This window comes from Exophiala bonariae (genome assembly GCF_035927105.1).
Source record: "Exophiala bonariae strain CCFEE 5792 chromosome Unknown scaffold_1, whole genome shotgun sequence".
NCBI classification, from domain to species: domain Eukaryota; kingdom Fungi; phylum Ascomycota; class Eurotiomycetes; order Chaetothyriales; family Herpotrichiellaceae; genus Exophiala; species Exophiala bonariae.
Window position 1 is genome coordinate 2606053 of NW_027042476.1, and position 15638 is coordinate 2621690.

At 49.5% G+C, this 15638-nt stretch overlaps 5 protein-coding genes and 1 non-coding gene across 6 annotated transcripts; all 6 read right to left on the reverse strand.

Annotated features, from left to right (window-relative positions):
* Positions 1 to 4461: 4461 nt before the first annotated feature.
* LTR84_000911 (uncharacterized protein) lies at positions 4462 to 5997 on the reverse strand (the record flags this gene model as incomplete). The annotated part of the gene is made up of 2 exons (XM_064844540.1): positions 4462 to 5625; positions 5749 to 5997. The coding sequence occupies 2 exons, from the start codon at positions 5995 to 5997 to the stop codon at positions 4462 to 4464; spliced, it is 1413 nt and encodes a 470-aa protein (XP_064712400.1).
* An 896-nt stretch (positions 5998 to 6893) lies between these two features.
* LTR84_000912 (uncharacterized protein) lies at positions 6894 to 8544 on the reverse strand (the record flags this gene model as incomplete). Its single annotated transcript, XM_064844541.1, has 2 exons — positions 6894 to 8442; positions 8498 to 8544. 2 exons carry the CDS (start codon positions 8542 to 8544, stop codon positions 6894 to 6896), a joined length of 1596 nt encoding a protein of 531 aa, XP_064712401.1.
* A 565-nt stretch (positions 8545 to 9109) lies between these two features.
* On the reverse strand, positions 9110 to 10122 carry LTR84_000913 (uncharacterized protein; the record flags this gene model as incomplete). The annotated part of the gene is made up of 2 exons (XM_064844542.1): positions 9110 to 10017; positions 10071 to 10122. 2 exons carry the CDS (start codon positions 10120 to 10122, stop codon positions 9110 to 9112), a joined length of 960 nt encoding a protein of 319 aa, XP_064712402.1.
* Positions 10123 to 11091: 969 nt separating this feature from the next.
* Positions 11092 to 11991, reverse strand: LTR84_000914 (uncharacterized protein; the record flags this gene model as incomplete). The annotated part of the gene is made up of 2 exons (XM_064844543.1): positions 11092 to 11757; positions 11821 to 11991. The coding sequence occupies 2 exons, from the start codon at positions 11989 to 11991 to the stop codon at positions 11092 to 11094; spliced, it is 837 nt and encodes a 278-aa protein (XP_064712403.1).
* Positions 11992 to 12344: 353 nt separating this feature from the next.
* On the reverse strand, positions 12345 to 12415 carry LTR84_000915. The gene has a single exon. It is a non-coding gene; the product is annotated as a tRNA-Gly (tRNA).
* Positions 12416 to 12699: 284 nt separating this feature from the next.
* On the reverse strand, positions 12700 to 14999 carry LTR84_000916 (uncharacterized protein; the record flags this gene model as incomplete). Its single annotated transcript, XM_064844544.1, has 2 exons — positions 12700 to 14367; positions 14439 to 14999. 2 exons carry the CDS (start codon positions 14997 to 14999, stop codon positions 12700 to 12702), a joined length of 2229 nt encoding a protein of 742 aa, XP_064712404.1.
* Between the last annotated feature and the right edge of the window lie 639 nt (positions 15000 to 15638).

Here is a 15638-nt window from a genome sequence, read left to right on the forward strand (position 1 = left end):
TGCACTGCACCTTGTTCATTCGAAAATCCTCTGCCATACATCATCGTTATCGAACCGTAACATACGGAGTGAATATCTGCCGTACCGAGTATAGGCCAGGATCCTCATACTTCCGTAGTTGGTGGCCCCTGAGCTTCGCCTGCCGAGGTAGCATCATCATCCCTGCCCCTAACCAGGCCACCAAGTACTCGCACTCCGTCGTGTCGAATCATGGCTGTTCAAGATTTGGTCTCCAGGCGTCATGCCGGTCTTTCGTAGTGCGTATACTAGCCTCTGACGGCCTAGCCAGGAACACTCCATGGCCAGCGGTCACTCGCGCTAAACGCAGTGGCGCGTGCTACCACAACCACACCTTACGGACGAATCAAATCTTGATCAGAGAAATCAAGGGTCGTAAGAAGCCCACTGAATCTCGTGATTGTTGTTTTGATAAAAAGGTTTGATAATGGTAGAGTGGCCTTATGCCTCACGCGTTCTGAAACTTCTAGCCTCTTTATGCCATGAGAAGCTGGAGTATCCGTCTATATCTCCAGTGGGACCATACCAGAAACGACTACGAGTAAGCATCAACCGTTCAGTGTCCACTGTCCAGTCTCTGTACTCGTACCACGACGTTCTCCCATAAAGACTCCTGAGACGTGGAACCCGAAACTCTGGATCAGAACTTAATGACGGATGCACGGTCTACGGTACCGTCGCCTCGGAAGCCAACAACGCCTGTGTGCACCAAAATTCAATTATTGTTCGGAATATGGATACTGGCTGTTGGTACTGGTATAGACCAACCCTCGAAGAGGTCATCTCAAACCGTGATCATCCTCTAAGCCCCCAAAAATGGATCACGGAGCAGTTTTAGTAAAGCCTCGATGTCCACTTTCAGGCCGCATTTGGGCTTCCGAAAAGCCTCGAAGCGGGTATGATCAACAACTTCCACCTCCCACTTTATCATTCGACGGAAGTTCACTACAGAAAGAAGTCTTGCGGACCCTTCTTGCCCCCAACGATCCCACTATCCGAGAGCTCGAGCAAGAAGTCGTCGTTTCGATTGCGCCACATTTGATTCAGATTACGGCACAGAACCCCAAGTGATTCATGCACAACACGCGCCCGAGCCTTTGGTAGCGAAGATCTGAAATCTCAAACCTCACACCGGCTCGTGTTCAATGATACGGACTATGTCCGAGTATCTCGTTCCGTAGGTTGAGATCTTTGCCTCAACTCTGGTCCTCTCTCACTTGAAAGGGGCAAAGCTAAGACTGCCTGTCCCAAGACCCAAGTACCCCATTGTTCCGACGGAAACTCGCTCACGATTTGTTCGCCATTATACTTGTGTCCCATTCGTTCTCTCTACCACTCAAATTTGCTGTTTGCCAGAACGATATCCCCACAAGAGTGTGATAATAGCAGTGGCCACGTTACGAAGTACGATGCTTGATATTGCTCGTGGGCCCTCTGCTTCAAAGTTGTGGGCTATTTCCCACCAGCCAAGCGTAGGACCTCTAACACGGCAAGACTTGGCGTTCAGCCACCCACATCACCTCTCTGCAATTGCTAGCCGGATCGTTTGGACTGACACTTTGCTTTTGGTTAAGCTTGACCAATCTCCTGAGCAAGCATATCAACCTTGATCCTAAAAGTCTAGAACAAGTTGTCGTTGACAAAAGCTCAAACGCGTTCCTTGTAGCTCGGGAGAAGGTTCTGAATCCTAGATCCTCGACCGCGAGATACGGCAGAAGAAGCCGACCAGGAATTGCTTTTGGCGATTGCCCAGCTCGATGCCTGCACGTGCAGTCAATTCGCTTATCTGACACTCCGGAAGTGTCAAAATCAGCTTGGAACAGGGTTCGGATATCACATCTCGATATTCATATCCCAAGATGTATTGAATCAATAGTTTTCCGGCTTAGGCATGTGAAGACTGTTGATCTATCGTTGTCTGCGAACTACAGGACGAACTACTTCGTAGACCACTGCACCATTGCGCTTGTGGCTTTTGATTTTCGAGGCTTCGGGGGGAATAACCGCGGACAGTCTCCTAAATTTTAACTGCGGTGACTTAAATCCGCCTCCCTGACGCCTTCAGCACCTGACCACAGTGACCAGCTTTCTACAAATGGTAACAGAGTTTCGAAACTCGTCAAGTCCCCCCACCGGCGCATTCTCTTGCCTCCACGATTTTTTGGTGCATGAGGCTGTTGGGGAGGTAACCAGACTGTCCAAATCGTCTCGGACACTCTTCGACGGGAAAAAGGAAACCCTTATCACATATTGGGCTCTCCGAAGGACAACATTCAACGCTTCTATGTACGAAGTAGAGTTGTGGTTAAGGAGGGACGGGCATATTTTATCCATTTAAGGACTTGGCAAAATAGCCAACACTTCATGGCAAGTAGGAGCCATGCCCAAACTCTGTCCATGCTACTCGATCAAAGAACAGGAAACACGTGAGAAACACATGAAGCAAGAAGCGTCGATTCTAGCTGGTCGTATTTTTGCTTTGGCATATGCAGGACAACTCGTACAAGGTACCTCGGTATGCAGGTCCGGGCAGGTACAGGAAATTCGCAGAACGGAGACTACTCCTGGCCTGCTGCAAAGAAGAATGGCTTCTGCTGGCAGCCCCTCGCAGTACTGCATCTACGGCCTGCTCCTTCCCGGGTGTCGGTAACGCGCTCCCTGGTCATTATCACCTGCTACTGCACTGCACTGCACTACAGGCAAGTGCGCGTGGGCAAGAGCTATGTACGAGTAGCTACTACTGTACCTTTACGTGGCTATCTCATAGAGGCAGGTGCAGAGGCTATGACCCCTCTGCTCCATCACTGTGGACTTTCCATGGAGATGTCTCAAATCCAAAGCGCGTTCAGATAGTCTTTCTTCCAATCCCTGTGTCTTTGTTCGCGTTTGCAAACCTTTTGCTCTCTCCGAGTCCCTCTTTCCATCCCTGAGAGGAGTGAAAGCATCATCGTGCAGAAGTCCCTCTGGGTTTTTGCTTCTATGAGGGGGCACAAGGTCAACGCCAGTCTGGGCTCCTGTGCCCTGCATACCCGAATTACAGTCCTCCTCAACTACAGGTATACTTAGAATTTAGAACTTCATTTTGCATTCCGAACCTCGCCTATTGCATGCCGTGTTTCACCTTTCCTCCCCTCCAAAGTACCGGCAGGGCTAGTTAGTCAGGGAATTGTCACAGCCCTACAACTTCCAACTTTGAAGCCAGCACTCATGATCTAGGGTCTTGAACTTTGGAGTAGCAAGCCTTCAGAAGCTTGTTATGCTCGACTCGATTTTCGCCCAGGGTCATCGATGCTTAACGAGGTAAGTTCCCTCTCATATTCAGGGTCCCTCACTCAGCTTCCCCCCTAGGCCCTGATTTTTCTTACCCCAGTAAATCGACCGCTGCGTGCTTATTGATGGCTCCTGATCAAGAGGTGAACCGTGAACATCGGGAACGGTAGGAGGCGCCCGACGGAACTGCAAGTTGACATCCAGAGGACCAATTGCCAGCACGTGGAAGACTTTTTCAATACACCCCCTTTCAGGGAAAACCCCAGCTGAGGATTAAGACATTTAACAACTAGGATTTGAGCACCAGAACTATTGCGGGGCGCATCGGAGGAGCAAGCATAACCGTTGTTGTGTGACAATAATACCCCCGTTTAAAATAAATATTTTCCTCCCTACTGCTCAACCCACAGCGGAGGTTTGACAGCTGTCCCAGTCACCTTAATTTTTGAAGTACAGGGCTTCCAATAGCCATCATTCAATTCTTTCACCAGTGACGTCGTTGTGTTTCTTGGAAAAGCGCCCTGCTGAGTCGAGGACTGGCCGAGATGGCCACAAGTGTTCATACGAAGTACCTGAATGCAGACAAAAGACTTTATTGGTCGAACTTGCCGGCAGCCTGACCCCTGGACCAGGATTACGCGAGAAGGCATGGATTTGCTCCCTTTCAAGTGCAGGTATCCTCAATAACTCTCTGCTTGATTTGCTTGATCCCGGCAGGCCTCCAAATAATGCGATACAGGGTGCGGAAATATAGCTGACATTTCCATCTATCAATTAACCCGTTGTGGCTCGTAAATTGACGATTGCTTACGAAAGATGGATTCTCAACAACCTCTCACCGACATATGTCACTGTCTCAATACCAAACCTACTTCAGCTCCATAACTAACTCCACCCTCACTTCTAATTATGGTTGAGTAATAGCAGAACAAGTCTTGGTTCTTCGGAATCATTAAACGCCAACGGAAACATATTCTGCAACAGGAGCTCGAGCTCTCTCATCCGCTGAGCCGGCTAGAGATTAGCAAACCAAATGGGCCGGATCAGAAAAGTGCTCATTTGGCGGATAGCAAAAAAAAATTAAATTCTTGCATAGCTCGAGAACCAGGTCGAAAGGTAAGATGGACATGGGAAAGATTCCTCTAATACAGACTGTCCAATTTCAACCGAACCTCATGCAAACAATGCCTTGTTACCTTCCTCAATAATTCTCTGCTCTCCTGAGCTCATACCTGGCTGAATGTCCCAAGACACCTTCCCCATTCCCATAGCCCTCTTCCCCCCTTGATCCAGCGTATTCCAATCAACAGCATTTGTGAAGCCAAGCTCGCCGTCGCCTCCCGCACCTGGAAAATCCGGGCCAGGGCTGTATCTTAAAGCACTCGAGCGTTGTCTCGTCAAGAATTCAAGGTTCGACCTCGTCATGGCGCAAGCCGGGATATACAGGACACTGCTATCCCCGGTGCCACGGTGTTCCTTGTCGACCGCGTGAATGGTATCACAGTGCCACGCGACATAGTCACCGGGCTCGACCTGTGGCATACTGACCATTGTCGTTTCGAGATCCAGATCCGGGTGAGTCAGGGGATTGTATTCCTGGCAAGCTCCAGGCACTGAATTGGGGAAGACTGCGTCCATGTTTGGCTTCCCTGTGGCGAGGTCAAAGAAAGGTCTCAACATCAAATACGATGTCGCGTGTCGAAGCAAAGGACACACTTTCAACGTCCCTTCTCCTGGCCCAGTCGATGACATGGACAACCAGCCCTGAAAAAGCCGAAACATGCTACACGCACCCGCACCGTTATACAGGTCCATGTTGGCCGTGATGCGATGCCGTGCATCGAACGGATCATATCTCTCCCACTGACCTCGCAGAATCGCCTGATACACACGTGAGTACTCGGGATCCTCCCACCTCTCGACACTCCCTCCATCGGTATGCGGGCCCAAAGCGAACTTGGCATCGCCGGGCCTCCGAATGCGAAATCGATCAGCATAAGAGAGGGGATACGTGGTCGAGATCTCCGAGGCCGGGTCGGACGAGTGCCAGAACGACGCCATGAATTGCTGAGCCTTGAGCATGTTCGGGTGTGCCCGCGCCTGCACTTGCGAAGGTGTCCAGTATAGCTCATAGACTGCCGGGTCGTCCGGTGGGAACGCCTTGACTTTGTCTCGATTGGCAGCAATGTACTCCCTCGCCTGCTGCTTGAGATCCAGAGCTTGCTGTCTTGGCAGAACATTACGAATGACCGCCGTGCCTCGATGCCGTACTGCATCCAAGCTCGACTGGGCCACCTTGCCGTTCACAATATCTTGAAACTCAATCTCCGGGATGACCTAGATCCATCACATCAACCCACTCCAATTCCATGTCCCCTTTCTTATCCCATCCCATCCCACCCCATGCAAACAAAAACAAAACAACAAGAAAGTCAACTCAGAGAGAGAGAGAGAACTCACTGTACTCCCCTTGAGCCTGATCTCCTCGATCTCTGCCTTCAAACTCCCGAGCAACCGGTGCCACGACTCGCCCACGGCATCCTCGTGACCGGCGATCAACGACCTCTTCAGATCCGCAAACCGCGCCGGCAGCGGCTCCGGCGCCTTGCCCGACAACGAGGGGAACACGGAGCTGATGTCACCGGCCTCCTTGGTCAGGGTGGACGCCGCACGACGTAATGTCGACAGCAGGCTTTGCGCTTGCTTCATTGTAAATCTTAATAAAAAAGTTCGTCGACGCGAGAATGAGTATCTAGATCCAGGAGTTTCTCAGAACTTGATCTTCTATACTCCTTCTCTCTCTCTCTTGCTCTCCTACACATGTTCAAGTTGCGCTCTCGCCCATTCATTTATGGTCACTGCTTCCGACAGAGTGTCCGGATAGAATGCCGTTTTAGGACTAGTGCGGTGTGCCGCTCTCCAAAAATTCGGGCGAGGAGGCAAAAAAAGATAAAGTCCAAGTGATCGAATCAGAACGACCGTTGGCTACAATACTGGGTTGCAATGCAGCATGCCGCTCATATCAGCCGGTGGTGGATGTGCGTCATTCGTGGGCGGAGTTCGAGTGCACGGTTGTAGGTACCGTATGGGGCAGCGGTAGGACTGAGATGTCTGAGGACAAGACCTTGGAATTCAAGTGTTTCTATTGATATTCAGACTCTAGATTACCCAGATTCATTCGAATGCAGTCTTCATTATTCATGATAATGCCAATCTGCTCTCTTGGCCGCTTGCTATACATTGGGCACAAGAATGCAGTAGTAATTCCAACTCCAGTAACACCTTACTCGCATGTTTTTAACAGATATCATTGTAGGCCACATCTTTCGGTTGAAGTAGTCATCGGCCACAGGTGCTTTTGCCCGTTTCTGTCAGCTCCAGTACGGGCTGACTGCCAGAGATTTGGTCAGAAAATTTTCCGTAACAAAAGCAGAATTAGGACAAGTGTTCTGGTTGCATATACAGGTATATGTCCGCCGGGGGTCGACCGAGTTCTGCTGTTGCGTCTCCAAAGTGTTTTTTGGCCTTCTGTTTGCGTAATACCCACGTTTTGCATGGTCTATACGAGTGACTCAACCATTTCTCATTTCTCTAATGAGATCAGTTCAATGCGTTCCGAGAAGAACAGAATTCGTAATGAGGCACGTGATCATGACCACAAGTCCGTATATAGCGAGCGCAAGACTGAGCTTTCTCAATAGGTTTCTGCGAAAGGTTCTCGTTCTCTTTAATAAGCTCACACCACTGAGGCTCAACAGGCCCGAGTTTGCGAGTAGAGTCTGACTCTCGTGCAGAGTTTCGTCGTCTTCATCACCATCGTCATCATCTGATCTTCGGCCTGCTTCATCACCATAGTCGTAATCATCTTCCTCTTTCAAAAGCTGTTGATGAAGTGGTGAATCTGGAGAGGAAATCTTGTAGTAGAACAATCCTGGTAGGATGAAGGAAATGGACGTGCTACCGGTAGAGCCGACATACGCCAAAACTTTGTCAAGACTAGAGACAGTCATTGCAACCAGGTAGCTCAGAATGATGATTGTTGTGGTTATCGCAGCGAACCGAGTTTCTCCCATCTCAGTATTGCGCTGTCTGCTTGGCTGGAGAAGGGGGACATTACGTGGCGGACTCGATTCCACAGAAGGGGTTCCAGATGTTGAGCGAAGTTTTGACTTGAGCTTGTCACTCGGTCTCCATTTGAGAACCGCGTCCACACTTGCACGACAAGGGTGAACCTGCAAAGGGTAGGAGAACATGACAAGAATAACAATCATGGCCTGCCCAATAATTGTTGCAGGCTTCGGAGCATAGTTCTCGACGATATTGCCCGAGACTTCGTTGCCGAAGGATAGATATCCTGTGATGGCCACAAGGACGTAGATCGATGCGGCAGTTCCAATCGAGGCCGTGGCGACGCCGGTAGTGCGGAAGTGTGAATTGTCTCCAATCTCATTCAGAATGCTGAACATGTTTTGATGGCAGGTGTAGGCAAAGACGATGACAGGAAACGATGAAAGTGCGGATACTGCGCTAGCCCATTTGAAGATTCGTAGTGGTGTTTTGTAGCCTTCTTCGGGAAGGGTGTCGTGCGCGGCAAAGTGGTATACCACCAAAATGACAAGATAGCCAATGGATATCAGGGCAATGACTGATGTATATTTCAAGGAGTCCAAACGGCGCAAAAAGGAAAAAGGAATGACAACCAGCATGAAGGCGGTTACCCAAAAGTGACGGTCAAACATGAATGGAGCCAAAGCGTCCTCACTGGCAAATCCACGAACCACCTTAGGCATCAAGTCTCCAATGATGATCAAATAGCTGACACCGACTCCGAAGCATTTGATGGAAATGGCGGCATCAAATATGACGGCTGCGTTGGGGTAGGTAATTTGCGATAGAGCGAAGAAGCTCGCTGAACCTCGCTCGAGATATCTGGCGCATCGTGTTTGAAGGTATAATCCGAAGCCCGCCGTTAATCCTGCCCATAGTATAACGATTGTTCCGAGCAAAATACCCATATGCGACAAGGCAAGGGGCATAGCGAGGACCCCAGCGCCGACGATTGTGTTCAAGAGGTTGATGACACTGCTTATCCATGATGCCTGGCCCACGGTCCCTATGAGATCGCGTTTGTTCCGAGTGGGAGTGTGAGCCCGCCTGGACAAGGTATTAGTTCTGTCTTTATAGATCTGTGGATATTTATGATACGTACCGGCGTGGCCGTGAATGTGGCCGGCTTGACGACGAACCAGGTGCCATGTTGGCAAGTGAATTGAGGGTAAATTGGAACTGGCTGTTATTCGTTCAAGGGTCTCGTGGTATCATGACTCTGTCGTAGCAAGCGCAAACAGTATTAGGTATTGACGTGGATATAGTAGATCATAGATTTTAAAGAAGCTGAGCAATGAAAGATAGTGGATGTGTGTTTCTGTTCGAGAGGTGGACGAGAGGGAAAGTTGAAGACGCAATTCGTAGTGAGGATGAGAGAGTCGGTGATGACAGCGAACCGCCAACCGCAGGCAGAGAAGTTACTGGGCGGAGATCGGGCAATTACAACGGAAAGAGCCACCCAAGCCACGCGCCCCAGGCGGCAATCGGCAAGTGCTCCGGGGGCTTCCCAGCCACACCTCCAGAGAATCTCTTACCCAAGGCAGGTACAAGGTAGGTATTCTACTCCGTGTATCCTTTTCATCACCATCCCATGGTCCCCATCGACACGATGGTCAATGCTTCAAATTACCCCATAAATCAAATTAACTCTCCTTGTTCAAGCTTTGTGGACTGGACTGTGAATACGTATCTGTTATTGTGAGACCTAACTCAATCATTGACCCCATCCAGGCCGGATCAAGTCCTCAACCTCCCCTATAAGAACATGGGCATTACTAGCACCAGCGCCCGGTTCTCCATCAGCATATGGTCCAACGTTATTGAACATAGGAACGTCCCTAACTCTTCTCGTCAAGATTTCGAGGCAGGTCCCTCCTTTAATGGTGATAGCCTCGCCGCTCTCGCCACCATCCGTTTGTGGATAGGTGCTGATGCTTTGATCCTTAACGCATGCCAGCATGACTTCTGCGACTCGTTCAGGCGTGACCCATGTGTCTTTGACCTCATCCAAGGCTTTCAACTTCTCTGGATGCTCTGTGAACAGCGGTGTTTTGACAACACCTGGCTCTACCCCCGTGACTCGTATGCCATGGGTTTGTTCTAGTGATGCCAGACTCCGTACCAGAGCTTGCACCCCATGTTTTGCAGCATGGTAAATCGGGAAGGGGAGGGACGCCGTCTGTCCAGCAATGCTCGCGATGTGCACAATCGACTTCGGATTTGATGGACTTGCTGGTGGTGAAGCACTGAGGAAATGCGAGATGGCAAGTTGTGTGACTCGGATGGGATGCGTCAGGTTGATATCCAATGCTGCGTACCGTCCACCTAATCGATCATCTCTAGATTCCGCAGAACCAGGTGGATGCCAGAAATTCGACCAGTTGGGTTCGAATACTCCAGCTCCCGGGCAGACAATATCAATGGAACCGAAATGCTTCTCTGCCGCCTTGAACGTGTCTTCAAGATCTGACCACGAAGTAACGTCGGTCTTCTGAAACACCGCCTTCGGTGTCGACTGATACTCATCAATCAATTGCTGTGCCTCTGGTCGTAGAGCAATATCTGCAAACAAGACATTCGCGCCATTCTGGAGCAGTAGCCGTGCAAATTCCAAGTTGATGCCTGTAAAGGAACACGATCAGACACCAATCGATATTGAGAGGACGAGGACATACCAGAACCAGCACCCGTCACAATAGCAGTCTTCCCTCGAGGATCTTGCGCCATCTCGATCTATGGCCGTCGATTCTTTTATGTTGTGAAGCGAAGAAATGAAGAAAAGTCCTCAAGGACGAGAAACTAGATAAATATATAAGATATTCTTTCACGACCAACAACTTGAAACGTCGAGCAGCACTCGACAGAGACCAGTCGCGCTTTATCGCAGTCCCAAGTATCACACAGATGCACAATGATAAGTAACACCAGGCCTCCCTCCAAACTCAATACCCCGTGCGACGTCTCCAATCAATGATATATCAAACCGAGCAAGGAGTCATGCCAACACGGCGGTCGCTCGCCGAGGCACTTCTATATTAGGCACTTCCTTGCGACCGCAGTTGACATCGTAGGACATGGTATGTGGGACGTCCGCTCTGACTTGGGCCGAAGTAGCCCGAGGTTACTGCTGTGACATCTGCAGTGATTGCGAAGATCATTGCGATGGTGATAGAATGCGGGGAAGGTGTTTACCGATTGAACCACTCGTTCCACATCCTGTGGGTGTGATGGATACGCAATTAGGACCGGAATGTGATCGGAATTGAGGAGAAAGTATTGCTTGTTATGGACAGCTCATTACACCTACTGCTATCTTACATTATGCAACCCAACAGTAAAATCCATGAAAGGGACGGATCTACCTAATGAATAAAGATCGAGTGTCCACTATAGGCATATGTCTGAGGACTCCGGATCATTGACAACTCAATGTGATACTCTCCAACGACCTGCGATAGGTACTCCTGGCAAAAATGCCCCGGGTTGCCTCAATTGCACCAATACGCCATATTCAGAATAAATGTGGCCATCTGAAAATTGAAGGACAACGAAAACCCTTCCACATCATCGCTGTGAAACCAATCGGTGATACTCAAGCAGTGGGAGTAGGATGCGTAGATATCGTGGCTGCTTGCAATGCTCCAATATTCAAAGGAACAGATATGACCTTGCCGTCGGTGGAATCCCTTGCCACATCTAGTTGTTGTTCTGGCTGTTTAGGATCCTGAGGATAGCAAGGAACAAGTTCAGAATGTCAAGATACAGACTGATACTGGCGGCAATTTCTTCTTCGACGTGGTAATGTCTCATCACCATTTGTGTGTCCACCAGGATGTAACCGCTGAAGATCAATGCGGCTCCGACACCATATACCAATTCGATGGTCTTTCCTCCTGGGAAGAAAGCAGCCATGAATCCGAAGATGATCAAAACCCATAAAGCACCGAATAAGTATGGCATCCAATTGGTGAAGTCGTACTTGGTTTGACATGCGAAGAGAGTCAACCCGATGAAGATACCCACTGTGAGGATCAATGCCTGAAGCACAATGCGGCTTTCATAGAAGGACGTAATGACACTAATGCTGTATGCTTCGAGGCCTGTGAAACCTGCCAAAAAGAGCATGTTGGTAGGGTATGATTTGCGTTTCCAATATGTGAGCAGCATGAAGCCGATGGCACCAAAAAGGGACAACCACATCATCCAGCTGTTGGACTGGATCCAGTTGCGATAGTTGTCGGAAAAGAATGACAGAGACGATAGACCGGCCGTGAGGAGCAATTGGACGGTCAAAATACTATAGACCTTTCTGATGAAGGACATGCGAATGTCGAGGGTTGCTTCGGCCACTGAACCGCCAAACTGTTTGTATTTCTGTCAGTATAGATCTTGGAAGCCACTAAATCTTCTGGGAATGTTTCATACCTTGAAGTCATCTGGCAGATTATCGTCCTCAGATCGAGGAGTTCCATATCCTTGGTCATTGCCACCACTAGGACCCGCGGTCTGGTAACTAGGAGGTGCCTGGGTGAAGGTCTGAGGCTCGTCAAGGGAATCGCGCTGGGGCGCGGGCTGATATTTGGTGGTGGAAGCCATCACGGATTAGATATCTGACACGAGAGAACAAGGAGATGCAGGTGAAGAAACGAGAGGAGAGATGGAAAGAGAAGGTGGAAGATTGAAAGTTGAACGCAGTGGCGTGTAATTCGTGCAACTTAGGCGGAAGTCATGGTGGAGGTGAATGACCGCATCCGCCTTCGGTTTGGTTTTCCACAGCAAGCATCACGTGAAGCCGTTGTATCACGTGGTTCACCCCTCACTTCACTTCTCGAGAAGTAGAAGCACCAATTCAGTATGCATTTTTAATTCAGCTGCCAAATTCGAGAGAAAGGATAACGCAGTTCCAAAAACACAAACCGACAGACTCAATGGCCAAAAAAAACCAATTTTGCATGAACCGCGACTCGAACGCGGGCCCCCAGTATGGGAAACTGGGATTCTACCCTTAAACTATCCATGCATGTTGCTTCTCCGCACATTCTTGTGTCATCAATTCAGCAGAAAAGTACTAAAAAATGCAGAGTAGTTGAATATATATCAGTGTGAAATGTGGCGATGTTCCCCGTTTCAAAGGGGTTGCCAAACCTCATCACATTCTTCCTGATCGTGAGTGCTACAGTATCTGAAGGTGAGTGCATACTATGATACAGACCTCTATGAACAGAGCCCCTGAGAACGACTCCCATGAGCTTTAGTCTAATATAAGCTTTCAAATCAGGGGCCCATGATGAACTTAGTATTCAACTAATAAGTCTCTGCCTGCGGTAAGAAGAAATCCAAATCCATGTCCAAATCTAGATCTAGATCAATATCATATTCCCCATATCCAGCATAAGTGCCTGGAGGCATATCACTATGGTGATCAGGACAGGGAATAGTGCTACTCTCGATCCGTGCCTGCAGCAATCCATGACAGAGCTCAAGGCTATCTCTTGCACTCTTCGCGATCTTCAACTGATGTGGACTATCAGTCTCGAGTGCTTCAACCCAGGCCAAGATCATGGCCAGATATGGATGGGCTTTGATGTTCGTCTCACCCTGGCGGATCCGCTCAAGGGCTATCGCCATTCGGTTCCTGACGACTTCTTTGAGAATTTCCCTCGACTGTGAGTTGCGCTCCAATGTGCCGTCCAAATGTTGAATCTCAGCCTGCGATATAAGCTCAAAGGTGATGACCGTGAGTGCGCACCTCATGCCCTCGCGAAACAATCCTCCACTAATAGACAATAAGCGAGAAAACTGTTCATCTGGCTCTGGGCATGCCATTGCCATTGCGGTGTCAAGACTGACCTTCCGCGAGTAGTAGAACAACTGGTTGGTTCGGGCCTTACTGGCGAATGGGCAATGCAACGGTAGCAGGAAGCGGCGCAAGAGGAACTCGAGCAGACACTTATGAAACGAGGTCGCGCCGAAGTTCGCATTTTCGTCCAAGAATTTGTTACATGTACGATATGCATCCGTGATTTCTGAGCTCAGGGTCAGGACATCTGGATAGTAGAGCTCGGAGTGTAAGCCGTTGATAAGCCGGAGCACCCGCAAACGGAGGCGCAAATTGTCATAAAGAATTAGTTGTATCGAGGTCGAGGTAAAGGTGCTTCGCGGACGAACTGGTAGCAGCTCGGTCGAATCGTCGATCTCGTGGTCATTAATATTGGCGGGCGCTTCTGTGTCAAACTCGTCGAAGGATATTCTCGGCGGCATTGCCGAGTCCAGAGATGTTTGAACAACCATGTCAAGGATTGTTGCCCACAACCTTCGACGGATCTCGGCTTGCAACAAGGAGCTTGTTGGCAAGTATTTTGGATCGCGATGCAGACCGATTTGCATAGCACGATGAACAAGTGAGCCCATCGACATCCAAACCAGGTCTCCTCCAACGCAGAAGATTTGCCGTGCGAGAATAGTTAGACAGTGGACCTGAATCCCGTTGATGTTCACTCTATCTTTTTCCAAAGGTCCGGAGAGCCAATTTTGGGCAGTGTATATCCACTGATGTACCATGTCAGAAAAGGCATCGTCAACGACTTGCCCGCTGGACATGCCGAATCCTACGGCAATGACGAGGAGAATTTTGATACGAACCCCAGCTGATACAGTCGCTGGGGAGTCCCAGTAAATTTGATATTCCGTCCAAAACGTAGGCACATGAAGAATCCGGTGCGCAGACTCGAAGTATTGGAAGTATAGTGCGACCATCGCATCAGCCACCTCACGGGCAGGAGGCGCAAGAGGCATCTCACGGGTTGAGAATCCTCGGCTAGGTCGAGCCTTCTTGATGCTTTTTGCAACGTTCTTACATTTCTGCAATAGTTCTTTCATCTCCACCCAAGTGGCTTTGAGCTCAGCCTCGTCAGAAGAGGCTTCTCCATCTCGAACAAATGCATTGACATGACATGCCATAACTGGATCAAACTAGGAGTGAACTGGTAAGTCTAACAGACACTGCGGTATTGTCAGGGACGGGTAGGAATAAAAACGCATACCTCTGGCGCATTACTCATCCAATCACTCCAATTTGCCATCCTTGTTTTCTTCAACATGACCTCCGAACCTCGCATGCCTGTGAGAATGCTACGGCCCGTCTCGGTCAAGCCCTCAACCTTGGCGGACAAAGACGACTCCTCAAGCTTCTCGATCCTTCGTAGGAGACCGTGAAGTTCGGCGGAAGTGCTCGGAATAGTGTCCGTCGGTTGGCTGTCATTACTGCCGAGAACGTGTCGGTCAGTACTTTGTACCCCCGCGTTCGGTCTAAAGTGAAGGTGACCACGGATGTCGGGTCCTGGGACAGGTCTAGTCACCTTCAATTGCTGAGACTGTACTGGACCTGATGCTAGTGAGACCGACGGGCTCGACGGTGACTGTAGTGAGTCGGGACCTGAGAGTACGCCAGCGACAGGCGGATCATTGTACACTTTGTAGGTACACTGAGAACCGGATGCCACACAATGGGCACAGGGTTCGGTCCTGTCGCACTTAATTTTGCGGCGCCTGCAGTCGATGCACGACAAAGCCGGTCTTCGACGACGGCAGGATGGACGTTCCATGGGGATAGAACACTAGGTCTCTATAAGAGTTAAATGCGTTGGTGTTTTCCTGGGGGCCGTCGTGGAGAGCGATGCTGATAGTTGAATCCGAAATCTCAACTACGGATATGGTTGAAAGCTCGAACAAACGGCCATGATGAGTGAATGTCTGAAACGGCAAATTTCGACATCGAGAGCGACACATTTTCAAGCTCCATCATCCAAGTAGTTTTGCAATATCAAACCACTGCATACTTCGCTCGCTGTTCTCGGCATTTTCGTGAAAATAGCGGCTCGGGAGACTTGTTTTGGGATGCCGCTCGAGGTGTCTCGGCCCCCGGACTTAACAATAGTTGTTGTGGTGCGATTGGTCTGAAACATGTTACAATGTGCATTTCTTCTGGGCGAAGTCCACCATCTTCAACTCAAACAGCAAGTGATGAGCCCTGAATCATATCGTCACAGTAATCGCTACCTCGTGGCCGAAACTGCACAGGCAGAATGAGAACCTGATGCCATGAATGCATTTTGATTGAATTACGTTCGACCTGTGAAACACGGTGAACGACCTGGGATACACGCTTTGTGAATCCGAGACAAGGACGTAAGATGACTCTTACAACTAAGCCTGTTCAAGCTTAGCACAACTTCTGGCAAAAG